This window comes from Cinclus cinclus, chromosome 6 (assembly GCF_963662255.1).
Source record: "Cinclus cinclus chromosome 6, bCinCin1.1, whole genome shotgun sequence".
Taxonomy (NCBI): Eukaryota; Metazoa; Chordata; class Aves; order Passeriformes; family Cinclidae; genus Cinclus; species Cinclus cinclus.
Genome location: NC_085051.1, coordinates 46,021,109 through 46,042,431, shown reverse-complemented (window position 1 = coordinate 46,042,431; position 21,323 = coordinate 46,021,109). Strand labels below are relative to the sequence as shown.

The window sequence follows — 21,323 nt, the reverse complement described above, 5'->3', positions numbered from 1 at the left end:
GGTAATTCAGTGTCTCCAAGCAAAAAAGAAAAAGAAGCTAAAAGCACAAGGGAGGAAGAGTAAAAAGTTGGCCAAGAATTTCCTTAAAGCACCTGACAACCGAAACAACCTTTCTCTCTGGAAACTCTATGCCTACCTAGAATGGCTGCTTGGTAACACAGATGATTCCAGAAAGGTGTTTGACACAGCTCTTTGCACAGCAGGGACAGGAGGATTGAGGAGTGCCCAGCTCTGCAGCCTCAGCCTGCTTTATGCTCAGCTGGAAGTGGAAGTGCTAGAAAGTATAGAAGGAGCTGTTATGTCACGTGCTGTTCATATATTGACCAAATTGACTGAAAATGGACCATATGTGCCCTATAGTGGACAAGTGTTACCTGTGAATGTCTTGAAGGCTCGTAAAACATATGAGCATGCACTGCAAGATTGTTTAAGCAGAACACCAGTTTCTGATCAGGATCAGGTCAATGCTACTGATCAGCTGGTTAACCTGGTTGGTTGTTATGCACTGTTCCAGTATTTGACTGTTGGGATTGATGCTGCAGTATTAATATATACACAGGCTTCAGAAAAACTTGAAGCTTCTGGTTCACAGAACTGTGAAAATACTGGAGAGAATTCTGGCATTCTAAATTTTCCCACTGCTCTTGAAGCTGTCACAGTGCTGCATACAAATTTACTGAGATTCCACATGAAAATTAGTGTTTATCCTTTGAATCCCCTTCGAGAGGCACTAACGGAGGCTCTGAAACGGTATCCTAGCAACCAATCTCTTTGGAGGTCATACATCCACATCCAAAGGAAGTCTCACAGTGCCAGCAAAGCACGAAGATTTTTTGATAGTGTCACAAGGTCTTCTAACTCTTTAGAGCCATGGCTGTTTGCAATCCAAGCAGAGCAGATGAGAAAAAAACTCACAGAGAAGGTCCAGAGGTAACACCTTGCAGCTCCTTACAATTGCACTTTTTTGAATCTGTCTAGTCACTTGATAGAGGAGAGAAAATGCTATCACAGTTCTCACTTTGCAGATGAAGAAGCTGTAGCTGGAGGTTTTTTGTTCAAGGCTAAACAGGGAGTCAGTGGTAGAATCTTGAACAGAATAAAAGCCCTGGGTAATAGCCTTATGTCCTTTCTACTGAGCCAGATTGTGTTTGAATTTGTTTGATTACTTGCTATTAGCATCAGGATGATACACATTGCTTTAAAGAATTTTTAAATAACTAAGCCTGCTTAGATGGCCAAGATAGATGCTGTGAGCTTAGAAACTGCTGCATTTTAGCACTACAGCAATAGAGAGCATAATACAGAGCAATGCTGCAGTTTCTGCCTGAGCTGGCTGCCCTACTTTACTCCTGAATCACAGAATATAGTTGTGGCAGATGTTTCCATAGTGAGTCCTTGAGAGCTTAGTTTTTATATGGGTCTGTTACTAGGTAGAAGAGGCTGGAAATTCCATGAATTCACAGTGGTCTGGGCTCAGATTTTTGCTCCTGAGAAAGGAGGAAAGGGTAGGAGAAAGGGGAGCAAGGTATGTGTTCATTCTGGGAGCTTAGTCTCTTAACTGTTGTCTTACTGTTTGGAGCTACCTCTCCACTGCTACCTACATATCTCCAGTGGCATTGACAGCTTGGTTGTTTGTGTTTGCACATGGCAACAGATTTCTAGAAAACAGTTACCTGGAAGTTTTACAGAGCTGTGAGCTCACAATATTCACACTTTGTGAAATTATGTAATTACCAGTATACTTTGAAATGGTGGTGCATCCACTTCTTTAATTGCTGCAGGCTGGCAACAGGCGTTCAGACATGATAGTGACATTCCTGAGCTGTTAGTCTGTGTCTGTGTATTCTTATAACATTCTAAATTGTTATAAGAATTCTGTGGCCACCAAATGTAAAGGAGGATTTAGTTTGATGTACTGTTAATTTCAGATTAACACTATGATAGGTTTTCATTATTGTTACTTGGAACTGAAAATTTCAGAATTATTTTCTCTGTGACATTGAGTTCCTTTCCAGATTGTTCACTGCTAGCAAAACCTTTCCTATAGATTATATTTATAAGGGACAAGTTGGGTGTTGCAAGAGCAGAGCTGAACTACTGCAACAGGGAAGATAAGTGGCTTCTCAGTCATGCATAAAAATAATGTTTTATGATGTTGTGACAAAATAAGAAAATATCTGTGCTATGTCTGGCTATTTCATATTCTGGTTTGTATTTCTGCTTAAGTTCATGGAATTCAGATGAAAAAAATGAACACAAAAGGTAAAACAGGAGCATTTTTAGGTCACTATTAGGTACAAGGCTTCAAATGTACTCCATGCAGAGTAGGTTACATAATTTTCCCTCATGGCAAAGGTTAAGATGAGAGGGAAAATTACTTTAAAGCCACATGAAAAAAAGAGGTCAGGAGCCAAGTGTTAATGGTGAGTGGAACAAGCTGGCAGGCTAAGAGAACATGCACACACAAATGATGTTGCCATCAGTGCTCCAGTCTGTTTCTGCAAGCTCAAGCATCAAAAGTAAGTCAGTCTGTGTGAGCTGTTGAAGGAAATCAGTGCTTTGGTGAAAACTCATACCTGCTTTTGTGTTCTGCCTGGAACTTAGGGGATCTGAATCTCTGGGTAAAAATTACTGTTGTAATTGTGGTTGAAATCCAGTGTTGTAATTTTGACCTTGATTGAAGACCAGTGTATGGCCTTACAAAAGTGAGGGGTAAATTTGAATAAACTTGCCTGGGCCGCAGAAGAAGATGTATTGATCCAGACTTGAATTTCTTTTGAGCTGCTTAGAACGATAAATAATCTTGGAGATAGGCTAAGGTGTTTTAAGATCACATGATAGTGGATTATCATATTCAAAGAGAAATTATTTTTGAACATGCTACATGAATTCTCACAAAAGTACTTAATTTCTATTTATTTCCTAATTTTGCTATTTAGAAATTAATTGATTACATTAGCAAGTGCTAAAACTCTGGTTTATAACACGGACTTTGTGGCACAAATTACAAAACCCCGGCTGTGTATGGTGCTGTGAACAGAGACAACACATTGTTCTTTACTTCTTCTTACCCAGATGTGGTCCCTTGGCTTGGGTTTAAAGGACTGTTGTTTCTTCTCTCCTCTGTGTTTCAGGGCAGATGTTGGTGAAATACATTGTACTATTCCTGAAACTGGGTTAACAAACCGGATTGTAGCGCTATTTGAACATGCAGTTCAGAGTGAAAATGGTACCCACTGTCCACTGCTATGGAGAATGTATTTGAACTTTATGGTAAGAAGAAGACTATTTGTTTCATTTTACCATATTTGGAATTCTCATAAAAACATCTGGAATACTGCTTAGAAAAATGAATACTAAATGCTGCCATGCCTCTGTGATTTGCAAGGGGATATGTTTGACTTCTACTGTTCCTTATTGTTGGGAACATTAAAGAAAAGGTAATTCACAGGATTAGGCGTAATAGCTTCTGACAGTGTAGTCCTAACATAGACGCAGGCATTGTGTCTGTCATCTTCCATAGATAAAAAGTATGTCCTAAGTTACCAGTAGATGTCAAGCTGCTTTCTGGTGGAGTACTCCAGCAACTATTGGTGCAGGAATTTGCACTTCCTGTTGAACTTCGAGGTTCCTATCAGTTGATTTCTTCATCCCATTGTGATCCCTCTGGATGGCAACATGACCCATGGGTGTACCAGCCACTTCTCTCAGTTTTGTGTGGTCTGCAGGCTTGCTGAGAGTGTACTCTGCACCATTAGCCAGATCAGTTAAAGGTGTCAAATGAGATTGGTCCCAGTAGTGCTCCCCAGGGGTACCACTAGTCACTGGCCTGTAACTAGACTTGTTCCACAGATCACCACCCTCTGGGCCCAGACTCTGAGACACTTTCTGTGCATCCAGTTCTTTTGTCAACTGCTGATTTAGGAGGCTCTTACAGGAGACAGTATCAAAGTGTTCAGTATCTGGACTTACTGAATTCCAGATAGACAACGTCCACTGCTCTCCCCTTATCCACCAGGCCAGTCATTTCATCATGGCTGTTTATTAAGTTGGTCAGTCATGACAGTGAATTCACACTGTCTGCTGCTGGTTTTCTTTTCACTCACATGCCTGGAAAGGGTTCCCAGGGCTAGCTGTGCTGTCACCTTCCCAAGGTAGAAGGTGAGGCTGACAGCCTGTAGTTCAGTGGGTACATCTTCTTCCCCTTCTTGAAAGCAGGAGTGGTGTTTTACTTTCTTCAGTCGTTGGGTCCTTCTCCCAGTTGCTGTGATCAATCAAAGATTGTCAAGAGTGACCTCTCAGTGACATCTGCCAGCTCCCTCAACACTTGAGGTGCAGTTCATATGCAAAATAAATGCATGGTAGGCAAAACATAGCTATAACTTGCCTTCAGTTTTGACAGTCTTTTGAATCTTAAAAGCTGCATATAAAAGTTACATAAACTGGCATTGCAGTTTAATGCTAAAAAGCAATAATGTTTGTTTCTTCCATGGTTCCCCATGGAAGTACATAAATAAAATCAACTTCATATAGTCAGCTTTGCCATCTTGGCTTTCTTGCTTCTCCAAAGTAAAATATGGGAGATGGAAACACTCAAGTAATAACTTTCAATCCCCAGTGTTACTCTTCTGTTCATGTCCCCTGGTGTAATAAGTTGTCAGAAGGCTGTGAAATAGAGAGGAGGCAGAAGAAGGAGAGATCTTGTTTTGTGTTTGAGGAGATCTCTTGTGGGGGACTGTTAATTGTGACCATTTCTACACAAATACATGCTTGTAAATATTTTATACAACTTTCTATATAGGAATGTACAGCTGAATTACTGTTATTCTTTACAAATTAATAATGATACCCCAGTATGCACAAATGCTCAAGATCACCCATTGTGCATTTTATCACTAGTGCTTCATTCGTGGAAGATACCTTTTTCACAAGAACAAGGAGTATTTCCTAGATGCTAAAAAGATGAAGGAAAATACTGTTACAGCAGTATCTTAGAATAATATTGTTTAGAGAAGCAAAATCAATTAGAAACATAAAAAATTTTCAGATATAGTCATAGAAGAAGTTGTGAGTGTTCAATATTACCCTAAGTTCTGCAGAGCTCACTTTTTTCTCTTTGCTGATGAAATGTGGGTTAGGTAAGTGACAGGGATGTGGGCTGGCATCTGGCTGAACTGCCAGGCTCAAGGGCTTGTAGTCAGCAGCATGAACTCCTGCTGCAGGCCAGCCACTGGGTTGATACTGGGACCAGTGCCCTTTGACATCTTCAATAATGATCTGGATGATGAGAGTCTGTACCATCAGCAAGTTTGCAGCTGGTACAGAATCAAGAGGAGTGGCCAAAGCACCATATTCTGCTCTTGGTCTGTCCAGGTTCCTTTGAAGAGCTGAGAGTCCTTGTTCTCTTACTTGTGTTACGAGTAAAGCCCTGAAACTCCTTTAAGACATCTGAAGAGTGTAACCTGACAAATTACATAGCTACCACAATGTATAATAAAAAGGATTTCTCAGCAGAAGAACATTGAGCTTTTCAGCAATTGTTTCTTTGTCTCAGAAGTAATTATTTCAGCTATTACTCAAGTATGAACATTTTTTTTTTTAATCACACAGGCTTCACTAGGAAAAAAAGAAAAAAGTAAAGGATTGTTTTATAAAGCGCTTCAAAACTGTCCTTGGGCAAAGGTAAGCACAGAAAACAGGTAGACTTGTCATCATACTTTAATTTTTGAAGTTCTGTATTTGAAAAAAAAGTTAATCTTCAGTAGTTGTTGTGAGGAGTTATATGCAAATGAAAGGAGAGGTTTCTGAGGAAGTAATGTTAGGATTTTCTGCAAATAAGAGATGCATCTTAAATGGAAATATGGTCAATAGTCAGTGCTGTTTGTTTTTCAGGACAGAAAGGTGTTGCATTGAGGCATGGCAGTAAGAAATCCTGTGTGATCTAGAAATGATTGAGCCTTTCAGAGTTTTATCACGAGCATAGTAGTGTTGGAAATGCATAGCCAAATAAGAATTTATTGATGTAATAATATATAAAAATTACTGAGGAGAACCTGCAACTCCTCAGGTAATGTCTGTATATGCTGCAAATGCTCCAGGGCCTCTTGACCTCCGTTTTATCTTTCTGAATAAAGTTACTCAGTAAGAGTTGGAAAAGGCGTGATTCAACATCTACTTGGCTGTCACTGTAGGAGTACTAATTCTGCTTATATTACTTTAAAGAATACATTATATTTCTTATGTTCTTGCTACAGAGTTGTTGCTGTCTACTTACATCTTTATACTGTGTTTCTTGCTAGAATGGTAGCACAGAAAATGTTCTTGTTGTCTTTCCAGGTACTCTATATGGATGCAGTAGAGTATTTCCCTGATGATCTGCAAGAGACGCTCGATCTAATGACTGAAAAAGAATTGAGAGTGCGGGTACCTATGGAAGAGCTGGATCTACTACTAGAGATTTAAAAGAAGACCATAGCAGAGTGGATGAAGTACAGAAGTTGCTTCCAAAGCTAGCAGTTAGATCCGTATCTTTTCATACAGGAACTCTGTTGCGACTTGGGTACTATGTACTTGGTATTTTTTTGTTGTTAAATGTTTTGTATAAATTCCTATCAAAATGGAGTTCTGCTACCTGCAAGTATTCTGGAATCAAAGACTGAACTTTGTTCACAATAATGGATCCATTTCTCTGAAGTATTGCTGGCTCCCACAGAAGGATACCATCTTTAAATAGTCTCCTCTTGGAAGTTGCCTTCATTTCTGATTCTATTGTTTGAAATTACATTCCCTAGGGTTCAGTAGAGGTTCAGTACATGCCAACTATGGCTTGATGAGCAGCACAGGAAATGAACATCTGCCAAATGGATGCTCCACTGTCCTCTAGTTGGCAGACTTCAGTAATTTCCTTCAGCGTGGTATGCCTGTGCATATGTAACTGCCAAGTCAAACAGCTATTACATCTGTACATTATACTGTGAGTAAAAGCTAAATTTTTGTTTGAGCAGGCACCTATTTTGGTATGCTTTGACAGATGACCATTTTAATATAAATATCTCTGAAAAATATACCTGAATATTTGACAATTAAAAGTAGTTTTTTATTTGATTTAATAGAACTCGAGTGTATTAAAAATGAAAACATGTCCATAATGCATCTCTAAACACCTCACTTCTAAACAAATTTTTGTAATTGATTACTTGCTTTGACTCAAATCCAGGCAATTCTTCTAAGAGAAGTAGAGGTTGGTTCTGCATTTGATTCTCATCAAGAAGGCACAGTTTTCTATGATTATTTTTAAAGTAGCTTATATTCCAAGAGACTTTTAGCAAGCTACTAGAGAAGTAATATGAAATATGGTAACAATATGTTACACATTTATTTTGTAAAACAGAACATGTTGAAACATGGAACAGATTGAGACCCAAGGACTCAGAGACTGGATTTTCATCTGAAACAAGTATACCTGTAGCCACAGAATACCCAAAACTGCTTCAGACATTTTTCATGAGAGAGCTAATTGTCATTAGCAGCACTAAAGCAATTGGGATCATCCAGCTGGTGAGATCCTATTACTCATGAAGCTATGTCTGGACAAGACGTACAACTTCTAACTCGGGCCTGCCACCATAATACAAGATGGAATACACTGCAGTTCAGACTGCATTTCATTTATTCCTTTCTAAAATTATTTTAAATATTGCAGGAAGTATGTATAATTTTATATTACAGCACTTCTGAAGAGTCTTAGAATATTGATGAAGTTAGAAGTGATGCTGGTGTTGCTGTATTGATTCGTCTTTGTGAAAAATATAGTTTATTTTTCAAATCTTTACTTTATAAAAATGACAGAGCTCCTGAATTGGAGGTAGAAGTTACTCTGTATCCTGAACAGTAACATGACAAATTTTGCCTGTGTTTGTTAATGCTTTCCCATCTCACAGGAGAACGTCATTTCCTCTAAAGCTGTGAAAGGGCCACGGGGAGGGGAAAAGCTTTGATTGTGCTCCTGCTTAGATTCACAGAGGAGCCCAGGTTGAGAGGGACCTTGAAAGATCATCTGGTCCAACCTTTTGTGGGACAGGGAGCCTAGATGAGATTAATGCAGTCACGTTTGAAAATTTCCAGTGATGGCAGCTATGACTTCTGTGTCCGTCGCTTTTCTGTTCTTGCATGCATCCTGTCCCTAGTCCTTTCCTTTGCAGTTTCTCCAGAGCAACTTGGGCTGCTTCCTTGCTTTTGATGGTCAGAGGCTTCCTGGAGCAATCCTGCCTTTTAAATTCATACCTCAGTAGCTTTCCTGTCCTTGTGGGGAATGTACTTGCTGTTCACTTTCTCTTGATATTTATTACTTCTGTCTTGATGGTCAAATTCAGAAACTCTGGCAGAAGTGGCAGCAGGTAAATTCTGCTGCAAAAGCCAAGAACTGAATTTTCAAATGTGTGTATTTTTCAGTTCCTGTGGTGGCAGACGTGGTACTAGAACAGAGTCCTTGGGTTCACTTAATGCAATGCAGCTGTTCTTCAAGGAGCTGAACCCATCTCTTTGTGGCTGTTGCTTTGAGCCAGCAGTAACAGCCATGTCCCAAATAAAAAGTGTCTTGCTTGCCACACATGTCATAAAGTTCTTCAGCCCTTCAAGCAACAGTGAGATCAACTGCCGTGATTAGAAAGTGCTAAAAAACCCCTAGCTTTTTATGACCTTTCCAAGGAGACAGATCTCCTAAGGTTTATAAGAATGGGTAATAAAACTTGTTTTGCTAGCTCCAGATGAAAAACAATTCTATTTCAGGATTTCTGTCATCCAGATTAAGTAAAGGACTCCATTCATCTGTAGGGTTCATTTTTAACAATGAGACACATAATTTTTACATACAAAAATAACATCTCTTGGCCCTGCTGCTGCCATTGTTGTTGGAGCACTGGCAGTGAGCAAAGGCATGGCTCTGGGTGTAACTCTCCAATCTCTGTTACTGGCCTGTATTTGCTCCCACAGAAGGTTCCCAGAACAAAGACTGCACGTTGCATAACTGGTTTGCATGTGGAACTTTTATATAAATCTTAAAAGATCATGTGTACAACATTTGGAAATGAAACACTTAGACCTTAACAAGCCCTTCTCAGAAGTGTACTACACAGGATACTTCATAAGTAGTATATGCATGGCTACAACTGAGCCAATAGACACCTAGCCCCCGTGGGAATGGAGCTGTAGGCAGCAGAATTGTGTAGAGGGGAAGAAGTCAAGGTTGTGCTGTAAAACACCAAGCATGGGACATGTAGTCAGAATTCCTCTGTGCACCTCTGCTGCCTGCCAGATGCTGCACCTCTAGCACTGGGGCTGGTGCCTTACGAGTGTGCACATCCTGCCATGGGCAGCATGGGGCCCTTGAACCTGTAACTGCTGTGTTAGTTCTCTTCAGAGACATTCTCTAGCTTGGATGTTTATCTAATGCACTGAAACCCTTCTGGGAAAAACAAATTTATAAACCCTAATCTTACAAGTACCCTATCCAAACATGTTTAGATGTTTAAGATAAGATTGCTGAGCATCCATCTTGCCCTCTTATAAGCTGCAAGTGCTAGATACCTTTAAAGTGGATCTCGGTGTTACGCAGAGTTGCATACTTGTAACAGATTTTCATGTACAAATGACTGATGACACTGAGGTTAATCAAAAGTGATGCTTGTCCTAGTTAGCCCCTAAAAAAAGATATAAGAAGGTAATCAAAAACAACAGCAATGCTACAGGTAGCTGTAAGAGACTGCCATGCCTAAGGAGAACTAAGAGTTGGAGCACCTGCATTGCTCCCTCCCCAAATGACCTGTAGGTCACTGAGACAAGCACCTGGGTCACCAGCACTTTTTCTTGGAAGTCAGAGAATGCAACAGACAGTTCCATGTAAATAGCAGGGCTTTGTCACCAAAACAATGCAATTCAAATAAATTTTTATTGGGAAGTGAAGAGTTACACTGACTGAAAACCCACAACCCACCAGCTTTTAACCTGTTCATGAATGCAAACTAGCTGTGTGGTTTTACACAAGACTCATCAACACAAAGTTCTGTATAGTTCCCAAAGAGACAGATGACTTAAAGATACAGTCCCTCAGGGGTTCCCTCTTGCTTTTTATAGAGAACATTCTCTTTAGACTTCTTGAAATCTTCATTTGTTACTTTCATTCTCCGTTCCCTCAAAGCCATCAATCCAGCTTCTGTACAAATTGCCTGCAACACAGAAAGCAAAAACAGTTACACTTTCTGTGCAACCCCTTCAAACCACACCCTCAAAGGCAGCTGCATCTTCCTACTGCTCCAGTAACTATAGAAGTGAGGTGTGTTAACCAAATCTACATTCTTAAATTTGATGCTGTTCTGTAGCACTGAAGCAGACTGGCTAAAGCCAGATGAGTGTGCCCAAAAGGACAGAAGTAGTCAAGAGTTACACTTCCCTGATGGGCAGCTTTGTAACAACAGTAATTTCCCTCATGCAAGGACAGACACATCCTTGCATGAGGATGTGTGATGCTACTGCAGGGAGGTGACAGCAGTGTCATGCTGGTTTAAGCTCATGAGTGTGGTAACCGTAGCAAGGGCTCTATCTGCTTTGAGAAAGCAGACAGGGTATGGCTGAAGCTTCCTCATATAATCTGCCTTGCAACAGAGTCTCTAAAAATGCTACTTATCCCGTACTACCTTAAGTAATGTTTAATACCTTGCACAAGATTCCACATTCTCCTTTTGATTTCTACTTTGCTACTTTAAAATTTCAAATTCAAGTAACACAGGGTACACAATCTTACCAATACAAGGTACCTCACAATTATGATTCTGTTAATTTCCCATTTGTAAAGCAGAGTACCTGGCACTCATAAAAGGTATTCTGAACCATTCCACTGTCCCTCAGTGATGTAAGCACAGAAAATTGGTGACAGTTCAAATGACAATGGTTTTGGATGCAGCAAAAAAGAGATTTGATTTTTGCTTTGGAGTATAAACAATGGTGATGTGCACTGACCTTAATATCTGCACCACTGAGATCATCTTTTGCCATAATCAGCTCATCCAAAGTCACATCATCTGCCAATGTCATCCTGCTTGTGTGAATCTGAAAGATTCGTTTCTTTGTCTTTTCATCAGGTAGAGGGAACTCTATTTTCCTATCAATACGTCCTGTGCAAAAGAGAAGTTCAGTCTTAGTTTTTTTGCATGCAGCTGTTGGAAACGGCAGGAAGAACACCTGAAGGGTTTGATTGACAGTAATTCTTAAGCTGCAGCATGTCCAGAGAAGGGCAATGGAGCTGGTGAAGGGTCTGGACACAAGTCCTATAAGGAACATCTGAAGGAACATCTGGGGCAGTTTAGTCTGGAGAAGAGGAGGCTCAGGGATGACCTTATCACCCTCTACAAGTGCCTGAAAGGAGGTTGTAGCCAGTAGGTGCTGGTCTCTTCACCAAGGTAACAGGCCAAGAGAAAATGGCCCTAAGTTCACATGGGGAGGTTTAAATTGGATTTAAGGAAAAAATTCTTCATAGCAAGGGTTGTCAAGTATTGGAACAGGTTGCTCAGGGGAGTGGTGAAGTCACTATCCCTGGAAGTGCTCAAAAGAGATGAAGTGGTACTTGGCGATGTGGCTTAGTGGTGGACTTGGCCATGTTAACTTAATGGGTGGGCTCAATGACCTGGAAGGTTCTTTCCAACCTGAACAGTTCCATGATTTTTCCTACCACAATGTATCGCATCTTGGAGTAGAAAGCAAGGTCTGAATATCTCTTTCAATTCTGGCATAGTATTATCTCCTCTAACAGCACTGGGTGTGAGCTGAAGGGTCTAAAGCTAAATGATGACAAAACCAGACCAAACACATACCTCAGCAACTTCATACCATGGAAGTCTTTCAGCTTATTCTTTTGATCTCTGTGTTGTTTACAACCTTCTACAATTTAACAAGCACCACAGACATTCTATGCTTTGGTACATTTTTAGCAGCCATTTAGAAATGCAACCTGTGCTCAAGTTCAACACGTCTCCCCCGCCCAGCCCCCAAATGGCAGGAGTGTGCCAGGTCTGCTTTCCCTGCACCAGGATCCAGGCTGTCTGTGGTAAGGCCTAGGCTCTCACCCCCAAAACACAGGTGGTGCTGCCCTGCCTTCCCCAGCTGCTGCAGGTGTGCTGCTGCTGCTGCACAAAGCTTGCTTAACAATTACTTAAAATGGCTGTGCCTTCTTAGTAGAAAGGAAGAATATTCAAATTGATTTTGTATATGTAAAGGAATTAACACATTTCTTCCCTTCCAAAGATTTTTCTCCCATTTAGAAGCTTGTGAATGGGTTCTGATTTCAACAGATGCACCAGCACAGATGATATGGTGAATAAGAACAAACTTGCAGTCTTTTTACCAGCCTCTGTCAAGCTACCACGAGTTTTTTCACAAGAGAAGTGGCTAAGCATACACAGCAGGGAAGTCCCTTACCTGGTCTAATTAAAGCTGGGTCCAGTGTTTCTATTCTGTTTGTAGCCATGATAACTTTAACATCCCCCCGAGAATCAAACCCATCCAGCTGGTTCAGCAGCTCCAACATTGTGCGCTGGATCTCTCTCTCACCCCCTGAATTTGAGTCATACCTTTAAGAAAAAAAAAAACATAGCCAGAAAAAGCACTAAGTAACTGACACAAAGGTATAAACAAAAGGGGTACAGGGGTACTTTGTAAATATCCATAAGAGATTTAAATTAAAATTTAATGTTTATCCATATAAACAAAACATAGGTTTTCAGAATCATGTTGTGACATCTAGGTAAGTAAAGAGACACAACTATTCTTGTAGTTGGGGAATGTAACAGCCATCATGTGAGGGAAATCTGAGCTTTTTTTCATGTTTATTATATATTTGGAAATATCTTCTTCCCACCTAACAAAATCAATATAAAAAAGGAAAAAAAACGCATTCTTAAAAGCATATACATCCATACATAAGGCAGCAGCTGACACTTGAGTCTAGTGGCACTTTGGGCTGGTGGCCATGTAGTAAAAATGTATGAGCACCTTTTCATTTATTTAAAAAACACTGACTACTTTAAAGACTATTTGCATTGGACAGTTCCAACAAACCTACAGAATTTTCACAGTAATACAGTTTGGATAGGGCTGAACAACAGCTTAGTGTGGCACAAGCAATGCTTCTCCATGACATACACTGCATAACCTGTAAAATGCTCTCAAAGCAGAAGTATTTAGCCACCTACTCGAGAGGCAAACAACAGATATATTTTACATCAAATATTCTGCTTTACCATCGGATCACTAAAGCCAATTACTGTATATGGGCTTGCAGCTAGAGGATCCCATATACACAGAGTCTCTTTCTGGCTTTGACAATCTCTCCTAGAGATGCTGCCATGTAGTAAGAGAACAAAGGTTATCTCTGGTAATGACTATTTAGTATGAAAGGGCTGTGATATCTTGTGTTTCCACTGAAGTTATTTGAAGTGTTACTTCTTACAAATGCTTACATCAGAACAGTGTATGCAAATAGTAGCAGAAAAAAGAAACTGAGTCTCAGTATAGCTGCAAAAGAAGTGTTTCTAGAAAAGGTTTTGTTGCCCGTGGCAATTCCTGTGTGTGCAGAGGAGCTCAGCTACTGTACCTCTTTGTACCGATTGCATCAATCTCATCAATGAAGACGATGGACGGGGCGTGCTCCTCAGCCACGCGGAACAGCTCACGCACGAGCTTTGGGCCATCACCCAGGTACTTCTGGATGAGCTCTGAACCAACCACTCTCAGGAAGGTTGCTGATGTTTGGTTTGCCACTGCTTTGGCGAGTAAAGTTTTGCCTATTTTTAGTTGGAAAGAAATAATATAATTAGTTAGCAGAGAAGGAAAGAGACAGAAAAAAGTGCCCTAACAAAACATTTGTATGAAATTTGTGACAGACTTGGCAATGCTTTAAATACTAACCAAATGTAAATTATTTTACTTGTGTTATCTCAGCACAGATGTTACTGAACTGGAAAATACCTGTGCCAGGTGGGCCATACAGAATGACTCCTTTGGGTGGCTTTATACCCATCTCTTCATAATATTCAGGGTGGGTGAGAGGAAGCTCCACAGACTCCTGAAGTACAAGAAACACAAACATGTTTTTGTAAGACTGAGTGGTCTCCAATAAAGATCTGTAGGGATCTTCAGCAATAATGAAAGCAGTGAAGGCAAAGAGAACTTAAATTATTTCAAGACAAACAGCATGGCTCTCTGTTGCCTCAAATTCTAAGGCAGACAACTATCTGCACAGGTCTTCCTATTGTTTCTACTTGATGTGTGGTAGAGCAGCAGTGAACATTCCCCCTCCTCCATCCTCAATGCATCATCCCAAATTTAGAACCGTGGAGTTCCTGAACCCCAAACAGGCATAGATGACCTTAAGGCCAGGGAACCCTTTATGAAAGGGCAACACTTCTATAAAGTGTTACCAGATACCATAGATTTTAAGACCATTTGTAGTTTTAGATACCTACCCAGAACAAAAGGGTTGAGCTTTAGTAAGGTGCAGGCAGAGTTCTGTTGGTAGAGAAAAAACCAACCAATCCAACACACCCCAACCAAACAACAAACAAATGCAAAAACAAAACAAGCTGCATTTGCCCTGAGAGAGTAAATTCCTAAGACTGGACAGCATTCAGACACTCAACCTCTGAAGTTTTTTACAATTTAACTCTCATCTTGCACCAGCTGAAACTTTACATGTTGCAAAGTAATAAGCTATTAGAGAGATTTTATGAGCACTGGGCTCTATAGGTTCCTGAGCAGCTGTGAAAGGTTCCTGTGCACACAGCTTCTGGTGACCCGCTCAAAAGACTGAGGTCCACAAGTCTGCCTAGTGAAATCTAATGAAGAAATGCACTACAGAAAGATAAAGTACACCACTACAGGAACTGAAGACAGGCCCTTCTCAGCTCCTAGCACAACAGTTACATTGCTGGCTTAACTGTAAATGAGTACAACTGAATACCTTGATTTCTTGAATTTGGTTGTCAAGGCCACCAATATCAGCGTATGTTTCTTGAGGAGCTTTCTCTACTTTCATCACAGTCACTAAAGGGTCCGTGTCATCCATCAGGACTCCTATCACAGCATGAACCTAATTCAAGAATTAAGAGTTATCAAAGAAGGCAAGCAGCATTTTTAATACAAGCTGAAGTCCAATCCCTATGCCCACTTCAGGTATGTGAAATAAACAGCATTCTCACTCCTGTGGTCTTCAGGAAATAAAAGGCCAGTTAAAAACAGTACAAGAACTTGTAAGAAACTTGATTTCATAAAAACAACTCACCTTATGATTTAGCAAAACAGAGCAGCCTGGCTCTAGCAGGTCCTTGTCCACAAAAGACAGAATACTGACATAGTGCTCTGATCCCACTGATGTGGACACGATAGCGTGGTTGTCATCAATGATCTCCTCCAAGGTACCCACAGACATTGGTGTTCCTCTCAGATCATCCACCTTGGACCTTTCTTCCTGTTGTCAAGAAGAATCCAAGAAAAAACTGAGCAACACAGGCAAGAACATTGTTGTACAACACTGGCTCAACAATTCAGACAGAACATAGCAGAACCTGTCTCTCCTATTGTTCTACTGTCCCATAAACACAGAGGTCAGTAACAAAATCCACTATTAATTTAGCCTTACCCTATGGCGACCATTTATGTGGATGTGAATAACTAGCATCTTCTTTCTCTGCTGATGGATATCTACAAGCTGCACTTCCACAAAGCATTAAGAAACAAAAAACTGCCATCTGTAGCAAACCATGCTTTTAATTAAGTTAATTAATGAGGAATTGTAATAAACCTGGTATGTTTGTATCAACTTGCACACTGGTAGTACTTTATTTCCATTACATTGGTACTCCATTGCATGAAGCAGTACACATTAAGAGCATTTACTGTAACATTAGAAGTAACAGTTCACTTAAACCTCACCTCTTGTTTTTCTTCCAAAGGTTTCATCTGTTCTTGGTTTCTGATAAATTCTTCCTCCATTAAGAGGTAATCTTTAATTCTCTCCAATTTCAACAACTTGAGTCTGCACTGTGTGTGAGGAGTCACTGTAAACAAAGCAGAATCACAGTATTTTAGAACAAGTTTGACATGGTACTAACCACTAATTCATTACTAGAAATCCTGCTTTATTTTTCTGACTGTAACTTGTACCTTACTTGTCCCACTGTAACTCCAGGTGAAAAACAGATTTAATATTTACCCTGCAGTTTTCCTCAGTTTAATTTTTCTCTCTCTTACCTGGGAATTAATGGGCTACATCTTGCAAAACAATAATCTTATTCTGTGGGGAGCTTTTAAAATGTTAATTAGAAATAAAATTACATTTGGCATTGTGTCAGTGACCTCCAGAGGCAGATCTCAAGGAGAGAAGAGCTCTGTACTTCCCCAAGAGCAGACCCACAGCTCTGCAGGACAAGGAGAATGCTTACCCAGGGGGAGTTTGCTGGCAGCATCTGGTCCCTTGGTCTTCTTTTTCTTTTTTCCTACTCTGGTTGGAACTGGAGGTTCATATTTCTTCTTCTTATCCTTATTCATAAAAAGAATTCCGTAAGAAGAGGAAAAAAGTCAAGATAATAATGAAACAATACACACAGATATTAAGTGCACAGACTAAAAAACAGCTCAAGGTGAAGGACTTCATAACAAAACTTTCTCCTTATGATCTGTAGCAAGAAGCCCAAAAGAAACATGACTCCTATTTTTTAAGAATGTTCAAAAATTATTCTCCTGCTTATTTTACATCTCTCTTTCTAATTTAAACTTTCTCCAGTCTTTGGTGAATATAGGACATGGAAGGATCAAGCCTGAAATAAAACATAAACAAAACTAATTGATGAGACAATGAGAAAAATACTGACTCTCCACCTTTCTGCTGCACTTCGATCAATAATCAGACACATTCAGTTTCCCAGCCTAGATACTGCTTGCTGTGAACATTGTACTTTCAGCTCCACAGGAGACCAGGGAGGCCCCTGATGACCCACAACATGAAGTACACTCCTACTGCAGATCATTGTGACATGTCACTTTCAAGCCAACAACTGTTCCTGAAATGACACCTTGAAGGCAACTAGTCTTTCCTAACCCTGGCAAATCAATAGTTTTATTTTTTTTAAAAAGTAAGTCACTGTTAAGAAATTTCAGTTTTCTTAAGCTCCCTTTTTTGTTTATGAACACCTGTTTTTTCCAATATACACCCAGAAAAGACATTCATCAGAGCCAGCAAGAGCATAATTTTATGCAGTTTCAAATACAACAATTTTTAAAAGTACATTTTAAAAGACTATTGCAGCCAGGCTCTGTAGCAGCACACTTGTAGTTCATTCTGTGAGTATTTATTTGTATTTATTAAGTATTTATTAAGTATTATTTCAGTTACCTTGTCATCCTTCTTGCTACCACCAGGACCATGTCCACCACTCTGACTTTGACCCTAGACAAAACGTAAAAAAACAAACGACACAAACCTAAATATATGTACAGTTCTATGAACCGAGAAGCCTACGGGCAATTCCGCGTTCACAAATCCCGTAATTGGACTTCTCCCGTCTAAATAAAAAGCTAACACATTCCAGCTTATTGTCCAAAAGTAAAAACAAGTGTCCCGCCCGGCCCGGCCCGCACTGCCCCCCGTCGCCGGGCCGCGGCCTGGAGGCGCCGGCAGTGACTCCGCAAAACGCGGGGCGCTGGGAGCGGAACCCGAAGGAGCGCGGCGCCCCGGTTCGATGCCGCAGGCACAGCCGCGCTCTGGGCCCCCCGAGGCCGCGTTCGGTGCCGTCCCGGGCCGGGGGAGCCGGAGCCGCTCTCACCATCGCGCCGCGACCGCCCCGGAACCGCTCGGACCACGGCGCCACGGGCCGCTCTCCCGTCACTACGGGCAGCGGCGAGGGACACGCGAGCGGGCGGGGCAGAGCGCGGTCCCCGGCAGGCGCGCGGGTGCGGTGCCGGCAGCGGCCGGCGGGGGCGCCCTGCGCCCGTGGTGTGTGCGGGCGCGGGCACGAGGGGGACGCGACTGCGGCGGAGAACAAGAGCGGCGAACATTCGTGTCCCGCATTCAGAGTCACTGGGCTTTTTCCTAGACCTGACCCTTCCTTCCATCTCTTGCATCAGCTAGTCAATAGAAAAACATTCTCGTGTGTGCTGTAAGAATTGTTTTTCTTGTGACAGCACTTTAAGGACGTGGGTAACGTTTTCAGGAAGTCCTTCTCTCCACAAAAACATAACTTTTATACCTACACTGAGTTCTATTGGTCTGTGGTATTCCTGGGGAAATGCAGTAGAAACTTTTAGTGTCTGCTTTTGACATTGCCGAAGGTGAATCCTGAGCTCCAGCACGTGCCCGATCCCGAACCAAAGCCAGTTTTGGGTCACGCCTGTTTTACACCATTTCTTTGCACCGCAGGTCCCGCCCTTGTGCGGGGCCACAGCAGCTGCTCTCTGTCTGCCCACCAGAACCAAAGCTCCTGCCTCCTCCTGGGGGATCTGCAGATACTTCCTCTGCTTCCTTCGGCTGAAAGAGCATCACTAGCAGGAGAAAGATTACAGTCAAGATGAGGGCATAGTCTAAAAATACTTACAGCCTGCTCTCACCCAGTTAACCAGCATATAGATTATATTTACATCCATCACTGTTCTCAGTGTTGAGATCAGAGCATTTGTGAAGAGGCTTCAGTTTACAGAAGAAGTAGGATGTGGGATTGTTTTGCTTTGCATTGATGTAGGTTTTTTTCTTTCACACTTTCCCAAGAATCCCTGTCTGAGTAGGGAACTTTATTAATTATTAATGTAACTGGCTGAGCTGTGTAGAAATGTGTGAGGTTTTGATCATTCCCTTTGATTTGGTTCCATTTGCTCACATGGGTTACTGTTCTGCACTGTGGATTTAATTTGACTTTTCAACTGATTTTATTGTTTCATGAATTAGCTGCCTTTTTGTTGCGGTATCAGCTGTTCTGTAACTTTTAAGGGCATTGAAATGAAGTTAAATATAAAAGGTATTCTTTGCCTTAATAACATTCACTTTTTGATGTTTACAGTCTTACAGGATTGCATCTCTATTTCTTTTAACCTTACAGTGTAAAGATGCTAGAACACTCTTCCCCTCACACATTTTTTCCTCCCTTTAACCTCCCTTTAGACTAAGATATACCCACATTTATTTCAAATTATACCTGTAATTGGTAGTTCTGGTTATTATTGATAATTCTTATTATATTTTTTCTTTGGAGAGCCTGATTTTAGTGCCATGTAGCTTTGCAGACATTTTATCTGTGCAGATTATGGCATAAACTGACCTAAATGGTAAGGGTGTAGGACAAATATAAAAGCTGAACTTTCCATTTATAAACTGACAAGACAGATCTGTGACAGCCTATCTGGTTTTGTAGTATTAATAAATATTAGGAAATTATGTATGGGAGCAACTGAAAAAGGATGTTAGCAAGATTGTCTCCAGGTCATTCACTTAAAAGACATACTATGTAACATTTGTGACAGAAAACATGAACTGCACAAGGGAAACACTGTGTTTGGGGTTTTCTGGTTAATGGCTTTCAGTTCTGGGAGTGAATAGTGCTGGCAAACTGGAAGTAAAATAGAAACGTGGTTCTGTAACCTGGCTGCTTGTCTAAACTTTCCACATCCAAAATTTTGGTTCGGTTGCAGAGTACAGATAGTGTCAAATTATGGGTTATGCTTACTACAAAATAAAACAAAAAATAACAAAAGAATGAGCAGGGGTAACAGGAAGGAACACACAGTCCTTTTTTGTTAAAGATGAACATAGCCTCAGGGACATCAAAAAGCTCTTCACATAAAAATACCAAGACTTGTTCAGAGAGGGTGGGATTTTTGTGTTTTGGTTTTAATTAGTGTTTTCTACCCCTCTTCTTTATTCTGCAGTAAGCTTACTGCTGATCTTTTAGGCATACTGTAAAGCCCCCAGCTCTGTTCCCAGGCCTTTGAGGAGGAAGAGGGCAGCTGAGGGCTGGGGGAATATTTGGCTTGGGATTAGTAAATAGCAAAGAGGTTTGTTTTCCCTAGGCACATACAGGAAATTATGAGGATTGCTTATGTTGTTGTCAATTTGTCTGTCTTTGTATATGTCTAGCAGCCTAGAACTTTTTATGTTTTCATAAAACGAAATGAACTTACAGATTGGAAAAGTATAAATCTTACTATTGCAGCTACATATAGTGGGTTGTGTTTTCAAAAGCTGCAATTTGGACTCTCTCTTTTCCTAAATGGGTTTTGAACTTACATCACCTTCAATAAATCAATAAAAATAAATGGGTTTAAGGACCATTGGGATTGTTTTTAAGTGTGTTTGTGTCAAAATACCAAATTAACCATTAAGCTTCTCTGCTGCTTACAAGTTATGCAAACAGTTTAGAAGTGGAAGTTATTCCTACCACCTACTAATTGGCAAGTAACAATGTGAAGGATAGTTATTAGCAGAATATTAATCCTTGTGGGTTCCTCACAGAAACAACTCAGCAAAGATTCCCTCCCAAACTCAGAGTAAGGTTTCTCACTTTGGACATTTGAACTATGGACATTACTTCTTAAAATTCAGGTGCTCAAATAAGTGCCTGATATCAGGCAACATGATTGCTTCCTCTTTCTCCCATCACCAAGACTCAAATACGGTTTTTAAAATAGGAATGTCACCTTCACCTCCACTGTTTTTCCTGAAGTCTATACTATACATTTGAGCCAGTCCATTTTCAAAAAGGAGTGGAAGCAAACAAGCTTCAGCCCTAACTACATCAATGTCTCTTAGCTAAAACCCATTTGATGTGAATTATTGGGTATTCACAAAAATGACATTCCCTTAGAAAAGATTCACCTGATGTTTCATTACTTGAACCATCAGTCATAAGTTCTCTGGTCTTCTTTGACATGGTGTTGTGTTTCTCAGCTGTGAAGGGCTGTGGTCCTTATGCCTTCCTGATGTTCTGTGCCTTGCTCCCAGTGTGTAAGAGAGCAGCTTCAGCTGCCTCTGAAGTGACTCTGCTGTGTCCTCAAGGTGCAGAGAGTTCTTGCCCTGCCTTTGTTTCCTTGTGATGGCCAGGCTGCTACCCAAGGGAAGAGAGGATACAGGAAATAAAAGCACCTTGCTAGCTCCTCATTCACTGGAGAGCCCAGACAGATGTCCATCTTTAGTGCAGCTTTGTGGCTGTGGATTAGCACCAAGCAGCTGTAGCAGAGTAGAAGGTAAGGGCTGCAGCCATGATCCTGTCCCTCTAAAACACCAGTGCGTGTTC

General features: G+C 40.8%; 2 protein-coding genes across 5 annotated transcripts in view; one reads left to right on the top strand and one right to left on the bottom strand.

The window, feature by feature from the left end:
* Positions 1–7,831, top strand: part of NRDE2 (NRDE-2, necessary for RNA interference, domain containing) — a 29,044-nt gene extending 21,213 nt beyond the window's left edge. For 3 of the 4 annotated variants that reach the window (XM_062495459.1, XM_062495456.1, XM_062495457.1), the window contains 4 exons: positions 2–930; positions 3,135–3,273; positions 5,611–5,682; positions 6,337–7,831. In XM_062495459.1, coding sequence (XP_062351443.1) covers positions 2–930; positions 3,135–3,273; positions 5,611–5,682; positions 6,337–6,462 — 1,266 coding nt within the window. In that variant the 3' untranslated portion in view covers positions 6,463–7,831. The remainder of the gene's footprint in view (position 1; positions 931–3,134; positions 3,274–5,610; positions 5,683–6,336) is intronic. The other variant, XM_062495458.1, reaches the window with a different exon arrangement.
* Positions 7,832–9,927: 2,096 nt separating this feature from the next.
* Positions 9,928–17,912, bottom strand: PSMC1 (proteasome 26S subunit, ATPase 1). Its single transcript, XM_062495453.1, has 11 exons — positions 17,868–17,912; positions 17,438–17,491; positions 16,488–16,584; positions 15,979–16,103; positions 15,329–15,514; positions 15,008–15,136; positions 14,017–14,113; positions 13,643–13,832; positions 12,469–12,620; positions 11,014–11,168; positions 9,928–10,223 (listed from the first exon to the last, which is right to left on the bottom strand). Exons 1-11 carry the CDS (start codon positions 17,868–17,870, stop codon positions 10,089–10,091), a joined length of 1,323 nt encoding a protein of 440 aa, XP_062351437.1. The 5' UTR covers positions 17,871–17,912; the 3' UTR covers positions 9,928–10,088.
* Between the last annotated feature and the right edge of the window lie 3,411 nt (positions 17,913–21,323).